This window comes from Poecilia mexicana, unplaced genomic scaffold (assembly GCF_051168715.1).
Source record: "Poecilia mexicana isolate PSO_F unplaced genomic scaffold, ASM5116871v1 scaffold_20, whole genome shotgun sequence".
Taxonomy (NCBI): domain Eukaryota; kingdom Metazoa; phylum Chordata; class Actinopteri; order Cyprinodontiformes; family Poeciliidae; genus Poecilia; species Poecilia mexicana.
This window is the reverse complement of record NW_028263389.1, coordinates 8,109,794-8,126,503: the sequence shown is the minus strand read 5'-3', so window position 1 is coordinate 8,126,503 and position 16,710 is coordinate 8,109,794. Positions and strand designations below refer to the sequence as shown.

The 16,710-nt window shown below is 39.7% G+C and overlaps 1 protein-coding gene and 1 long non-coding RNA gene across 2 annotated transcripts in view; one reads left to right on the top strand and one right to left on the bottom strand.

Annotated features, from left to right (window-relative positions):
- Window positions 1-16,710, top strand: part of LOC148153362 (uncharacterized) — an 88,350-nt gene that overhangs the window by 25,416 nt on the left and 46,224 nt on the right. The window lies entirely within an intron of this gene.
- mtmr6 (myotubularin related protein 6) lies at window positions 1,815-16,590 on the bottom strand. Its single transcript, XM_014981670.2, has 15 exons — window positions 16,361-16,590; window positions 13,865-13,996; window positions 11,304-11,466; window positions 10,117-10,274; window positions 9,192-9,320; window positions 8,390-8,524; window positions 8,152-8,284; window positions 7,938-8,047; window positions 7,732-7,857; window positions 7,598-7,647; window positions 6,840-6,933; window positions 6,640-6,746; window positions 6,161-6,295; window positions 5,918-6,044; window positions 1,815-2,495 (listed from the first exon to the last, which is right to left on the bottom strand). Exons 1-15 carry the CDS (start codon window positions 16,382-16,384, stop codon window positions 2,145-2,147), a joined length of 1,974 nt encoding a protein of 657 aa, XP_014837156.2. The 5' UTR covers window positions 16,385-16,590; the 3' UTR covers window positions 1,815-2,144.

Below are 16,710 nucleotides of genomic sequence, written 5' to 3'. Positions count from 1 at the left end.
GTATTACAAACATCTCCATGTCAAACTATTAATATTTCTTTATAATAAGTCAGCCTCCCCAAGGCATTGCTGTTGATAAATCTCAAATATTTAATACTATTCTTATGTGAAAAGTTGAAAAGAGCAGGAGAAATGGCAGCTAAAAGTCAGCAAAAAAACAAACAAAATAAACAAATGTGAATTTAATTATTTTGTTTTTTCAAATTTGTCATTCTGTGCGAATGTACCAGCTTTCCACTGAACGAAGCATTTACAGAGAGCTGACACAACATCTTCACACATCATAACACAGCGCACTGCCAGCCTATCTTTATACCGAGATCTTACAAATGAACAACGATGGCCTTATTTGCCAATAGATACCGAATTGTCTGATGCTAAATGTCACTCTGTGTGGTTGCTGTGTGCAAGCACAGATCTGTGCTCATTCCAACAGCGTGTGGAGGCGGAATTAAGCAAGAGGTGAGGAGTGAGGCCACTGCGAATGCTGCTCACACAAATTTCATGAAGTATTTAAAGGCACACCGACTGAAAGAAACGCAGCTTAGTTTGACATCGCCCTTTACCTTTGTATGTTCTGGCATCCTCTAAGTTTTACATCATGTAGTTCTGGTAAAAAATAAAATAAAATAAATGAAGAAGTTGTTTATTTGAACGGTAGATTTTAATCCAGAGTAGATTTAATCCTTTCTGAGCTCCAATATGAAGCAAAGTTACATTAGTTTGGAATTAACACCAAACTCCTTCAAAATCGAGGCATTTTCAGCCAAGCCAAAAATACACAGACTTTACTGGGATGTCCTAAGTAAACATCACACTGCCAGCCCATAACATAGATTTACATCATTTACATTTAGGTCAAGTGTATCCCTAAATCCAGAAAAGGGTAAATGTGTTTGGCTCTTCTTGATCATCTACAGTAAATGTAAGTCAGTCACTTTAAGATTAATATTTTTCCTGTACTTCATATTCTGTTTTAGTAAGTGCAGATAAGAAATAAAGCGGAAGAATTTAGGGCTTCTTTCTACAAATGTTTTCCAGTCAATTCCACACTTTTTCCTCAACGTGAAACTCCAGAGTTTTTAATCTTTTCATCAATTCATAACTTGTTAAATTATACTTGATTTCATCAGCCTTTCATCAGCATTTTTTTGCTGTGACCTGGTACCACACATCTGTACTTTTAAAAGGTTAATGAAATGTTGTACATTGTCTCTGTGTAAATAAAAAAAAATCAATTTGTAAATATTACAAAATATTGTTCTAAATTAACATGAAACCTACAAAAAAAAAAAAAAAACATGACAAGCTAGCTGGCTGGATGTTTTGTGATGTATGGATGGATGATGGATAGATGGAAGAGGACAAATTGATGGATGGATGAAGGATTATAATAAGATAGATGAATATAGGTGAATAAATGTTTGATGACAGATTAATGGATGCATGGTGGAATCAGGATAATAGATATTTTGCAAAGAATTAATGAATACATGCAACTTCCAGACAATAACATAAGGATAAAAGAGAAGAGAGTTGAGCATAAAGCAAGAACTAAATTTCCTGTGCCTGATATGCCGTGCCATCTTTCATCTTCTACGATGTTTATTTTTTTTATCCGCCAATCAAATCAGAGCAAATTCAGATCAACAGCATCAGATTAGGTTGGCCTCTTGCCTTTAAATGAAATTAAATATGTCCAGAGCCAAAATCTTTGATTCGCCACGTATTTAACCAGGATAAACAGCTGTTTAAAATATCTAGGTCATGTCTTTAAAAATGTGTCATAAATAGCTGAAAGAAGATACAAGATGTTTTGGTTTTGAATGAATTTATTTTTCCTTCTTTTTTTTTTCTCTCCATTAGGCGTTACAAGATTCTTAAAAAAAAAAAAAAAGAAGAAGCTTTTCAATGGTAGGAGCAGTATATGACATATTTATGAGGCCTTCCACTGAGATTTAAACTGTACAGAGACAATATCAGCCACTAGCCATTGCGTAATCAGAGTGTAATCACAAACAGAATGACAGCTTCCTGTCCACACGCATACACACAAGCGCGCATACACACACACACCCCTTCGGTAAAGCCCCCGTCACTCATCCACACCAGTCTCTCCGTCCAGAAACACTCCTGCTTTGGCTTCAGCAGGTCATTCGTGCCACGCCAAGCTCCAGACTGACAACAGCTGGCTCCTCTTTGGCAAGTTCACCGTTGCATGTCCCTTCCAGTTCTCCGTAGCTCTGCTTCCTGCTCTCGCTGCCGCTGCTGCCCTCTACTGTCCGCTCCGTGTCTGTGCTCTCCATGGCCTCCTCGCCCACTTCGTCTTGCTCGTCGTCCTCCTCGCGACGCTGCACCTCTTTGTGGTTGATGGGTGCGCCTAGGATGAGGGAGTCGGGCCGCGGTGGCAGGGGGTTGGTGCGTTGGTCTCTAGTTGGAGGAGGTGCCGGGGGGTCAGAGGTCGCAACGGGGGTCACACCAAGCTGTTTGAGCCTCTGGATGGATAGTGTGGGGACAAAAAAACAAAAACACACATTTTATTCACCCTGGCTGGATTCACTTTTCACCCTTGTGCCTGATTTTACAACAGGAACAAATGGCGGAGTGCAGAGGAAACCAGAAGCTCACATACGCTGAATAGACTCCTAAAAAATATTTTAAATTCAATTGCACCAAAATTGATGTATTTTAAGGCCACGCCTGAAACACACTGATCTCTTGATTAGAAACTCATAAGAAATCAGGAAGAGTACTGTGTAGCTGCACAAGCCTGGTTTATCCTTCGGAGCAATCTTGAGACGCTTGTAGGTTTCGCATTCATGCGCTGAAATGATAATATGCAAGTATAGACATGATGGGAATGTCCGACCGCCATCAGGAAGGAGACGGGCTCTGTGTCCCGGAGATGAAAGTATTTTGGCCATTATCCACAGTAAAACAGTTCTATACCAACATGGGCTGAAATGCCATTCAGCGAGGAAGAAGCCATTACTCCAAAAGAAATATGACATCCCAGATTATGGTTTGCAGATGAACACAAGGACAAAATGCCAGATTATAACTTTTTTTTTATTTTGGAGACATGTCTCAATGTCTGAAGAAACTAAAGCAGAACTGCTTGGCCATAATGATCATCATTGGATGAGGAGGGGGTGGCAGCATCACACAACATCGAATTTGCGAATAGATCCGACAAGGCGTGTGAGAGTGACGCAGCCAACAAACCTGACGGAGACAAAGTTTTTGGGAGGAATGGGTCAGAACAAACTATTGTGAGAAGTTTGTGGAAAGAAACCCAAAAGGTTTGACCCAAATCGGACGGCTTCTCTAACGTACATACTTGCATATTTAAATGTTTGTACATTGATAGCGAGTTGAAGTGAAGTCAGATTTCTCAATCGTGAGCATCGACTTGGCTAATGAAGCAGGTTCTGAGGTGATATCACTCTTATATACCATTTAAATCAATAGTCTAATTCAATACAAGCTATTAAAGATACTTTAATAACTCCAGAACATTTTAAACTGAGTTCTGACAGATCTAAACCATAAAGATCTGTAGGGAACCCTATGGCAGGTTAAACTTTTATTAAAGTAACGTAGTATTTACAATCTAATAGGAATATCTTATTATTCTGTGGACTTTATTCAAGGACCAACATTGACAAAAAAAAAAAAAAGTCACTTTAAAAGAAATTTGAATCAACCTTTTCTTGTCTATGTAAGACTTGTTTTTAGGTTCATCAGAGTTCATCAAGGAAACTGAATTAGTAATTCATGGCTTCCTGTTTACGACTCGGCGTGGCATTTATCTTGATAGTGCGGTGGGGCGGAAAGAAAAGAAAATACATCTCCAAAGCTTATTAAATGAGAGACGCAGCTGTGGTTAGCGCCTTGGGATCACCAGGTTTCTAGATCAAATTTGACAGTACCTACAATGTCAAATGATCTTTTTGGAAAGGTTAGATCTGGAGACGGTGTCAAAAACTCTCTTTCTGTGTGCTCCAACCTGAGCCAGCATAGGAGAAGGGATCAATAAATGTGCCCAAGTTAACCACAGAGTTTCCTCAATTGTTTTTCCTCAAAAAAAAAAAAAACATGAAATAAACTTAAGCCTGTGTCAATGTCTGTATGTACAAAATCAAAAATCAAAAATATCAGAATCCAGTATTGCAGACAGAATCCCGCGCTCAAATTTCATCTTAAATTAATTATGCAAGTAAATAATAAACCAACCCCTGAAGTGACTGAAATTGAAACATCTAAACATCTCTAAGAATTTGTGCATCATTACTGAAACACGCAAATACAAAATGCTGAAAAGTAAACCAATGTGTGAAGTGGGATAGCTTAGGCGATTAGAGCAAATTCAGAGCTGCCTGTTAAGGCTCAAACTTGTGAGGGTATTAGAGTTCACATTTGCCTAGAGGTAATGATTCAAAGTGATGCAAATCAAAACAGGCCGGAACAACTTTCTCTTCTCTCCACCTATGTGCTGTGTTAGGGTGAAAAAAAAAAATGTCAAAAGGAAGTGGGGGGTGGGGGGAGGTTGGAGGTGCCAATGCTTGCAGTGAGGTGCAAGTACTGCAAACGAATGACCAACAGAGAGACGTAGTTTTGTGGTCTGTTTTTACAGAAACAGACCACCTGTCATGTCTTTACTGTATTTTCACTACAAAAAGTTGCCCTTAAAACTTTTCCAAACAAGCAATCAACTTAAGCCATGTAAATAGGAATTACACTCCAAACACAATCCAAACCAGGGTTAATGAGTTCGCACACACATTGTGACATTTGTTTATTTACTTGTAGAGGAAAGAAAGGATCATTTAAAACAGAGTTTCCTCAAGTAAATCCTAATCAGACATCAAACTAAATATGTAAAAATCTAAATAAATATTGGCTGTACTGTCATGATAAGTGTTTCATGTTAGTCAATAAAATTGATCACTGATTAAGTTTTTGCTTTAAATACCGCAGAACCGGTGATGTGATATTTCCTGTTTGAGTCACAATTTCCTCTCAAGCTGCTATACTTTGTTGTGTCAAAAAAAAAAAAAAAAAAACTATTACCAAGTACTGTCAGGTGAAATCACTCAATCAGGATTACTCATATATTGTGCACAACACAGAGAGCTTGTAGGACAACCAATAACGAAGCAGTTCTGGGTGAAAAGCAGAGACAACACCTGAGTTTTATACCAAGGATGAGGGATTCAAAACAAGGGGGCGAGATAGTATCTGGCTCTAATGCAGCTGCAGCAAAACAACTTGTGTGTGTAGCCCAGACAGGTTCTTGTGGGTGAGAGTTCACAAGCATTTAATATAACATGATCAGCAGATGTCAACTTGTAATAATTGTACACCACTACTTTTTTTTCCCCCCTCCTTTCACTCCAAGCCATTGTTTTCCATTTTTAAGCAGTTGTGAGGCTTTATGGGAAAACCTACAACTGACTAGCTGCTGCACAAGTTGCTAAAAAGCGTGTTGCCAGGTTACAAGTGGGTGAGTTAGTTTATGCCACCAGCCTTGCTTAGTTGAGCTGAGAGAGGTCGAGAGGCTAAAGCTTCTCCTCTGCCTACATCCACCAGAATGCTGTGCAGTTCTGGAAGGAAGTTCAGTGAAATCATTGAACGTTCCAATGCACGAATATTCTACTGATACCGATAATGACCTATCACGATATATATGGTTATTGCTTTATTGCCCAGCCTACTAAGACTTGTAAACTTAACAATTAGAACTACGAGAAGTTATCAATGTGTTCCAAGCTCTGACAATTATGGAAGGTCACAAATGTCTTCCAGTGTTATTTTTTTTAGGGGTCAAAATCAATAGTAGTTCACAGACTAACCGCTCTAAGCTAAACATTTCTCAGTATACGTGTAAATGTACAAACAAGGGAATTCAACTCACAGTCTCCAGAGCTCGCAGTGTGCTCTCTGCTTGACGGCTGTTCTCCTTCAGAGTCAGAGTGGTTTTGAGGATGGACTGCCGTGGATGCATGGACCGATCGAACTGGTGGTACATGTTCCTCCAGAACCTTGGGAGCACGGGATTGAAAAGGCATAGAGGCAATATTCATAAATAAATACAAAGTCGGAGACCTGTAAAAGTGCAACACGGCAAACGCTGGCCAGTCGTGTGTCTGGTACTGACTTGAAATGGTATGGCAAGGTGGAGGGCTCCAGCACAGGATGTGCTTCAGAGTATGAAGGCTTGTAGAATGGATTCAAGTAGTTCTGCTTTTCACTCATCAGATAGGCCCAGAGTGAGTGAGTTCGCTCTCTAAGCCTAAGACACAGAGTGATGGTTAACAACAGCAGTCGTTTACACACCAGTCTATCCGAAACATCTGACTTCAGATGCTATTTTACTACCGGTTTTAGTAAAACCTTTAAATACATTGTATTGAGCTTAAACTAAACAATACAAAAGAAAATGCAGACATGCAGTCTGTCTGTGAAGCTCTTAATTTAGTGTCCTTAAACTTTTGCAACATATTTGCTTTGATAAATCTAACAAGGCAAAAAAAAAAAAGGGGGCGGGGGGTTTGTTTTTTCCAATAGTCTGTTCAAAGTGTCTCAAAGGGGTAAAAATACTGTCAACAAAATACAAGTTGAGATGTTTATACTTACTGCAGCTCCTCTCTCTGCCTCTGATTGTTCCCTAGGAAGTTTCCATACTGACAAGAGTGCACATGCTCATGGATCTGCAGCAGGAACCACTCGCTGTACTCAAAAGCCTAATGAGAGTGCCATTATTAGATGAAAGACAATCAAGCACATTGAAAGGAGGTGATGCAAATCCGTTATGCTGTCAGCAGATTCGCTCATACTTGCGGGAACTGCTCAGTCAGCTGATAAACACACTCGAGAAACTGAGTGAAGATCGGAGACACTTCCTTTGGATCCCCGTCGAGCTGGTCACACCTTGAAATACAGGATTACATTGATAGTCCAAAAAAAAAAAAAAAAAACATCCAACCATGGGCTCCTGTTTCAGTTTTTTCCTCCATGAAAAAGAAGATTGCACCAGTTTTTTTTTTTTTGCCATATCTCCTTTATTCTCATTTAATAAACCTATTTAAGTGACTAAGTTTAGTCACTTGGAATCTGTTTCTACAAATCTTAGTATGCTACATTTCAACAGACAATTTGAATGTTGTTGCTGCAGACAGGCAGTTATTTTTTTTTTAATAATAATAATAAAAAAGTATTATACATTTGTTTAACTGAAAGCAGTGATCAGATATTTTTCGGTTAAAAAAATACAATAAAAATCAGGGAGCAAAAACATAACAGTGTAATAACAGTGTAATAACTGTAAAATATCCAAAAAGTTCTAAAAGACAAAGATGAGTTTGGTAATGACCAACAACGATGGCACTCGACAAAATGCAACGTCTGCTACTGGTTTTCGATCATGTGATGTGTCCATCATGTTTTCACAAAGTAAAGCTCTTTGAACCGCCTCGCTACTGAAATGTGCTGCACGAACAAACCGGGTTGATTGATTGAAACTTGATTGACAATGTACTCAAGTAAACACATATAATGAATAAGGAAATATCTTGGGAGCGGAGTAAGCCTTTACCTGTCTGCAAACTTGTGACCAAAGGAAATCCAGTCTTTCTCTATTAGCACCTGACAAGACAAATGATTATATAACATAAGTTTGAAACAGCAGCAACTCACCTGGATAGAAGAGATTTAAACCAATATTCATACCATAAAGCCCTTGATGGTGCGATAATAGGGGTCCATGAGCAGCGACCCCAGGGCGCAGACTTGGGCAGTTCTGTCCCATCCGTCTGAGCAGTGAACTAACACACTGGCCCCTTCTACTGTCACCGCCTAAGGAGTGAGTGTGTTTAGAGGAATTAGGCTTTTACTATGAGAAACAGGACAATATTAATGAAAAGACTAATAGTTACCTTTGTAAGACACACAGCTGCATCTACTACAGCTTTGATATGTCGCAGCCAGCCGCTGTTTTCCAGTCCCACCAGGTAGTCGCTCATGGTAAGAGACCGACCGCCAATAACTACGAGAGAGAGAGAAAGAGAGAGAGAGAGAGAGAGAGAGAGACACAGTCAGACAGCATATTAAAGCAAAGAGGTGTCTTGATGTTCTTCACAGCTCCCTTACCTTCCAGTAACTTCTGCAGGCTTGACCTCATTACGTGGATATTTTCGATCCCAACAAACTGAAAGCGGATGTTGGAGTAGTTGTCCTCGTTCTCGTAGCCTTTGCCAGCAGCGCGGTTGGCCAGCGCGTTCAGCTGCAGGAAAATGACGGTCTTTAAACTCATGTAAACCATTTCTGTTTTGTTTTTTTTTGTTTTTTTTTTTTAAAAAAGAAAATAACTAAAATGTTACAACTTTACCTTTGGCCTCGTGTCCATGACGTAAACAAAGCGACTGTTGTGATTGGCCTTACTGATGGCCTGCAGCATGCTCTCATCTTCGAGGCACCGCGCGCTGAACCCAGAGAGAGGCTGACTGCAGCGACACACTGCCGCCTGTCGCACAAGATGACAGAAATGGCCAAATGTGACGACATTTCGACTACGCTCCATGAGTTACCTGTTATTTATAGTCATGGATTAACATTTTAAAGCCTTCTTTTGAATTCCAATCTAATTTTTTCCATGCTGTAAAGCCGATGTGATGAAACACCAAGCATATCTTCACTTCTTGCCTTTCACTGTTACCTCGCAAGAAAATCCAGTTAACTCCGAGGCAAGCTTGTCAGTCAGTATGCCACAGAAGGTTTCTGCCTGAATTTCCACTCAGAGGTCATGAAAGGTGACTGTGACATATTGTTGTAATGTTGAGCTAATTTAAAAGGACGTTTTTTTTAATCGATAGAAAAGGCACTTAAAGGACAATTTCTTTAATGCACCTTCAATAAAAACAGACAAAGAATCCTCAACTAAATTCTGAGTGGATTTGCGTGAAACGTGACTTGCACATTGATGCAAGTACTGCAATCTGACTGTGATCTTCTCTTTTTTTTCCCCCACTGCATAGGCATTGTATATTTAAAGCATCCAAAAAGGCCAAACTAGACTTTTGTAACATTGACACATATGATACATGTTATATTTGACATACGATGTCAAATATAAAACGACAACATCAACTAAAAAGCTCTGAAAAACCAAACTATGCTCCAACAGAAAGTACCTTTTTCTCTTGGTAAAAGTATGTGAGCACAGGAAAGCGTCCTTTGCTTCGGAACTTGGAGCTGCCAACGATGATGGGCTTACTGGCTGTGATGGGAACGTACAGGTCGCGTGGATATGTCTCACACACCTAGAAAACCAACAGAAAAAATGCATAGATATTAACGAAACGGAGAGAAATTTCAAACTCTTCCAGCTTAACAAGTTGCTTTGTTTAAATACGAGAAAATGCAGGGCGAGCGATGTTCTGTTCTGCAGACGTTTGCCACGTTACTGCTGGAGCTCAAAAGCAAAACTAAAAGTGAAGTTTTATCCCCCTCTAGTGGGCAACCATGGTACGATCTTTCCAAATGTGCAACAATTGTTCATTCTTCTGCTGCACCCCAGACATAGCCCACAACTTTTGGGAAAAAATGTGTTCCTATAATAATAATAAAAAAAGAGAATACTTCACTAACACATTGTGTCAAACATGAAACAACAACGTCAACTGCAGCTATAATGCAGAGTTGGCATTCGGGAAGTCGGAAATGACTTTCGAGTAAACATGTGGTCCGACTGCTGATGCTTCTGTTTCCTTGTGGAAGGTTGAGTTTATGATGGTCCAAAGGTTGAAACAGTCTTGAACCTTATGTGGTTGAATTTTTAACCTTTAATTTCCCATAATCCTCCAAATTACTGCGCCCTGAACTTTTCCATACATCCAACCAAACACAATCACACAGCATTTTTCGCCAGCTGTGTCTTTCAGGCTTCAAGGCTAACAAATCCTAAGCTGACCTTCCACAGATAATCATTATACCTCAGTAGAAGGCACCCAAGGCTTCAGCAAATATGAGATGCAACAAAAATGGGTAAATGTTTCAATAACTTCCGTGAGCGATTATGTCAAAGATTTTTTTTTATTACTTTAGTTAATGGTCTACCTTGTAGTCTCTGTTGACGTCAGTGTGCTGCCATTGGTCATTGGGGACGCCCATCCTCTCAAACTCCGCCCCCAGGTCGATGAGCTGCCAGCCCTCCTCTCTCTGCTGGTCGTTTTGCTTGGGGTTGTAGGAGAACGCGTAGAGTTCCTCGTAATGCACTGAGACAAATAGAAAATGCACGTCCCAAATTCCAGTCGGTATGCACAGTTTTGAGCGTACTTTGTCCACAGAAACCTGTTCAAGGAGGCTTTCTGGGTATTATTTTCTCACACTGATCATTTCCACTGCAAGATTCAGGAACATCGGATTACCAGGGTAGAAATGTACATTACTTACTGGTTTATTACTTCCAGCATTTGAGTTCACTCTTCTCCCAAATTTAAAAAAAAAGACTTTAATGCTTAAAACATTTTGAAAATTACAATCCTCCGACTTCCACTACTATGAAAAAGTGCCAGCAGGCAAAACACGATGTCTTGTGTTTTTCTTCTCTCTTTAGAAAGTTTCTTTTTTTTTTTTTTTTCTAAAATTCCACCCGATTGCCACCGAAACCAAATAGCCGCTTGTGATATCTTTGACAGCAACAGCTGCAATTGTTTTCACAGGCAGAAAGTCTATTCCATCCTTGTTGAGGAATCTTAAACCAGCTCCTCTTTTGCAGAGTTCTTGGCTAAACTGGAAGACTGTCGAGCACAAATGTCATGCTTTTTAAGGTCAAGCCACAACATCGTAACTGGAAGTAATTCCAGAAACGTTCTAACTCACTCAAAACTTTATTTAGTTTTTTATTTAACCACTGAGAGACAAATTCTGCTGGTGTCCTTTGGATCATTGTCTTGTTGCACAAATGAAGTAAGTTTAAGCTTAGGGTCACAAAATTATGGCAGCGTATTCTCCTTCAGGATCTTTTGCTAGAGAGCAAGTGAAACTAGACAAAAACATGTGGCCAATCAGAAATATTAAGTTAACAGTTGGGGCGATTATATTTTCATGTAGACCGAGGGAGGCTTTGGTAGCCCTTTCCCCCTCGAATACAGAAAATCGTACTTCCGAAACTGCTTTTTGAATGTATTCAGATCATCTTTGATATTAAAACACATTTTCACAGTGAAAATCAACAAGACCTTTTACAAGGACACAAAAAAAAAAAAAAAAAAAAAATCAGGAGACCGGACGGTGAAAATCACCTGGCCGCAGTAGACGCAGCAGTGAACTATAGATGTCATGGCAGTCTCTTTCCCTCTGTACCACAAAATGAACCACCCTGAAGTTCCGGCACTGGATGACCAGCGGGCAGCCCGAGGTGGTCAGGCTCTGCTTCTCCACCGAGGCTATATGGTGGTGCAAAATCTGGGGAGAAAAAAAAAAAAAAAAAAAAAAAGGAGGGGACGACAGTTGATTATTTTCAGCAGATGTCGGAAAAACCCGAAGGATCCTCCCTGCGCAGGATGTCGGGTAAACCCTCAAGAGCACGACTGAAACTGTTCTGAAATGTGCTCAACACAAGCAGGCTTTCATAAACTCTTAATACTCAGCAGATTATATTCCTCGGTGTAGTTTGTTCCACACCCTTCACAGGAAATAATTAAAACATAGACTCATCTGCATAGGGTAATGATAAATAGAGGACACCGAGATAAACAGAAACACACACACACACTTGTGCAGCCTTAATGTTGACACCACCAGCTGTTAAGACATTCTCTCACATGCCGTTTAATATTTTATGAGGTTCCTATTAAACTCTGATAAAATCTCTCCCCTGGACCCTGCAGACTGATCACAAAATGACTTCCCACACAACTCACACATGCAGTGTCATGCAACTTTCGTGTCTAAAGACACACACAGGAAGCAGCAGAAACGGAAGGACGTGGATATGTTTAAATTTGTAAAATAACAAAAAAAACAGAAACCGTTTCCATCTCTCAGCACAATGAGCAGGAAACGGGGCCAGAATGAGGTGAGAGTTTGGATTTTTGCTGCACAGAGCATTTTAAACCACACAAACCCTTTCCCACAATGCAGTTCAGGGCCAAGCTCTTACATCATACGGCAAACTAAAGGCTGTACTAGTGGAGAGCATTTAAATAAAATTAGTGATATTTTTATAAAATTGTTAAAGATTGAAAAATCAGCACTGCACACTGAGTAAATTGTACATCAAAATGTTATTGGAAAAGGATGAACTGCTGAAATAGATCCTGTTTTTGCTCTGGGCTCATTAGAGCTCTAATGATTTCCTTCCTAGAGTGTTTCACATCCTTCTTTAAACCATCACACTGCTTATGCTCTGCCACGGCAACACAAAAACAGTTAATTATATGTATATATATAAAAAAATCTTATCAGACTCATCTGAGATCGTCTTTCAGATCACGAATGAAAACACACACACAACACACACACACCCTCCTCCTCTCCAGTACGCAGAAAAGCCTGAATGGAAAACGTACTACTGCTTATTGGGTGTTGTTATGAAACTCTAACCACAGGTAGCTATGCCTCCTTTTTCACTCTTTCTTAAACAACTCTACAGCCGACACGCAAACTGTACTTCCTCAGTCTGCGGGCTTGCTTTGCAATGTCTCTTTAAAGGAGAGATAAAAGCAGTGGGACACCGAGGCTCCTTTATTTTACTGTTTCAGTAAAATAGTCATTTATGGAGTTGGATTGCAACTGAAGCGTTTGTCGAGAACTCTATTGTTCTATTCTTTGATGTGCAATTTAGCTAAAAAGGAGTTGCAATTACAAAGCTACAGTGCAGTTCTCCCCACCTGCCAATATTCCACTGCCACGACGAAATAAGGGGAGTTAATTAGTCGGTTAAATGGAAGTTTATAATAAGAAACAGGCCTCATTATTTCATAGTGATTTCATTTTTTTTTCTTCTTCTTTATAAATCTTGGCTCTTCCCACACCACACCTCTCAAGCTGTGAGTTTGCTGTGTTATCTGTGTTACATTCAACAGTGCAGAGGAAAAACTGAGGATTAAAGCTGAGCTAAAGATGATACTTTTCGGATTTGTGCAGCTTTGAATTGGCACACACACACACACGCTAACCAGCAAAGCCAACTTTATGAAGCTGGCATGTTGTGTGTAAGTAAACAATGACGTGGCTCTTAATCACCTTTATTTCACACGCAAGGAACATCACCACCAACAGCAGAACCATTAGGATGCAACTAATATATATATATATATATATATATATATATATATATATATATAAAAGGAGGTTTTTTTTATGCCTTGCGTAAACAGAGCACAGACAGACAACGCATACAGGGTATAGAACAACAACAACATATAGAAAGACTGGCAGAGTGTAGAAACTCAGATGGTAGAGAAACTGTAACGACAGTCGCAGGCCTTCTTGTCCGCACGGCTGCACCTGCAGTGCCATCCTAAGATAACGTATTTGCGTCAAAGTGATTGAAATATTTCTAAGAACGTAGAACAATTAGGACCAAGTTTTGTTACTTTTAACCTTTACATTATGAGATTGTCAGAAATGATTTGTGCAGTTTCTCATTTTAACCATCCATCGCCGCACCATTTGGAGCCTTACTGGCTCAGTCAAATCCCGGTATCTTGGTTTAAAACCAGTAGACCTCCTGAACAACGGCTGCACCGACTGCATCGCCATCCCCCAACGACTCTTTGAGAATCCTAACCGTGGAGTCGGATCCAAACTTGTGAACGTATAAAAGACAAGCAGACGCCTCGCCGCTCGACCCACTCACCCAGATCTCCTGGCCAGCAGAGGCTGTGTTGTTGGAGCCGCTTTCCACAAAAATGAGATGCGTAGCGGTGAGGTACAGTGTGCCATTTGTGGATTTGTTGCTGAAGCGATCCACCAGACGCACCTGCTCCACCTGCAAACGCACAAGTGTGTGAGGAAGTAATCTGTGAGGCCTCAGCAGGAAAGTCCGCTTCTTTGGCTGTACATCGGCCGTATCAAAGACAAAGAGATGAATTATGAACACCTGAGAAAACTGAACATAAGGTGGGTAGGTAGCACTCGGTGCAGGTCTATTACATAACGCTGACCACCTGGCGATGCTTTCGGCCGCCAGATCTTTTATAATACAGACAACAGTGACTTAAAAATAAAGAACAAAAGTTTAACCATTAACCGATTAATTCTGTATGAATGTCACAGATTTATTTTTTCTGATAGGAAACTCTCATATCCAATCAATTTTATTATTATTTTTTTAAAACATGTACTTTATCTGTTAATACATAAATGTAAAGTATAAAAATACCTAAAAATCAGCTTTTTTTTTTCTTTAAGAGAATACAACGTTATCTTGCTTGGGTAAACTAAGGCTTGCTGTTGGATGACAAAAAGCAAAAATGCTGAAGAGGCATTGAGATTTTTGTGCCCTGGCACTGAATGCGGGTCTCCATTTCTTGCGATTGCTGCTAAATATCCAAAACTGCGATACACCACATTAACTCTGCCAGTGTTGACTCAGACTTCCTCTTCCTTCCTGCTGTTATGCTGCTGTTCCCCGATACGATGTCGTAACGGAGCCCGTCTGTCTCCAAGCAACCCCAGGGTCAGAGTTTTGTCATAAATAAGGCTCTCATTAGATACAGGAAGTCAGGGTTGTGTTTAGCTGAAGGTAGAAGTTAGTAATTAAAAAAAAAAAATGGAAGAAAACATTTTTTGTTAATACTCCAACTGAGAATATGTGGTATTGACTTTACTAAATTCAGTACTCAGTACTGAATTTAGATACCAGGTTTTCTAGATTAACAAAGAGTTAGGACACACCTTGTCTGCAGGTAATCACACCCTCTTAATCCCAGTGTTTTTTTTTTTCCTGCAATGTTTTGTGTATTCAACTGGCTTCAAGTTAAGAGGGAAAAAAAAGTCAAACCATGACTTGTATGATGAAATATCCAAAATCCACACCCTAACTAAACTAAAAAGTAATCTTCTTTAGCTCACATCGTCAAGCCTACTTGACTGGGTAATAGTAGATAAATTATCAGACAGGAATTGGATTTTTTTTTTTTTTCAAATTTCCCTCGACTGACTCTGATTGGCGATCCAGTTTATCGATTTAACATATTTGAAGTGATTTAGTACTAAGAGTTTGCACCATTTTCTTTCTAGAAATAGTCTAACCAAATTGCATGTGTTTTGTGCCTTTGTGTACCAAATGTTTAACCAAAAATTAAAAAGATATACGATATGTGTTAGGGAAATGTTTTAATCCGTAGGCTGAGGAATATTGTAATTCCGTCATTTTCTGTATCATCCAAAGCCATTATACCTTTATTTAAAAAGACTGAGCATTTTTTCCCTCTCCTGTACATGTTATAGCTATTAAACTTTTACAAAACAACAAAAAAGGAATTGGTCATAATCTGTAGCAGCAGGTTGCACCTCATAGATGATCAGAAATTGCTGTAAACCAGTAAAAACCTGATCGGTGCATCTCTAGTAAAAGCCTCCTTTTCTTACTTGAAAGTGTTAAATATCGGATTTAATCTGTATGGGTTTCACTTACCTTCTCCGCTGTTACAAAGAAATCTGGGTCACTTACTAGAAAAACCAGTTATTGTGTTTTTTTTTGTCTGGCCAGAAATTACTTAATACTGAAATATAACATACAACACCTGCCATATTGTCAACATCTTTTCAGCTCCAAATGCCTGGCAAAGCTAAACTGAACTACCTGTTTATGTCTGGACTACATCTGTGGGCTACTTATTTGTCCTAATTTCCAGAAAAAGAATGTATTATTTGCCAGGACATTGTTATAATAAACATAAATCTGTTAAGGTTATAGAAAAGCTAAAGATCTACAGCTCCGACATACGATCAGCTGCTTTGCAAAAAGGCCTATCAGTCTGCCAGTCTATCTCTATGGAACTTCATCTTTCCTTGGGGTTTCTATCTCAATAGATCCACCGAGGATCATTACCCAAATCAATAATAAAGGTGGTAGCTACTTATATTACAATCTGGGTGTCATGCTATCTGTTATAGAAAGAAAAAAAAAACCAAACAGCTAATTGATGCTCGTCACGTCTGCCACCTGGAGCTGCAGAGCGACACCTGCTCGTCGTCACACTAGAAGCTCTAAACAAAACACATTCAATTCAACATCTGCATAATGCTGAAGGTAGCGACATTCAAGCTCTGCAAACCAACCAGAAAGACAGGGCCCGATTGCTGACTGTACCCCATCCAACTGCAAATAGCAAAAAATGTTAGCTACCTTAGGCGTTCGGATATGTTCCATTTCTCCGAGTACAGAAGACTGTCAGCGGCTGCAAGGGTTCACACGATGCCCTCTTGAGATAACTCTATCATTGATTGTTGAAAGCCTTAACGGTGGAATTAGCCCCTATACTTTTTCGGTGGTACCCGATCTGAGTTTATTGTCAATTATTTCGGTCCTCCATCCGCGTAAAGTCCCCCACCGTGACGCCAAGACATGGGATATGAGAATTTCAAAATAAGGGCACGGAGCATTTCTGCAGAGAACGTGCTTTGGGACTGGGGAGACGGGCTCCAACGGAAGATTTCGTCTTCTTGATCGTTTTTAATCGGCAGTTGGCAAAAAAA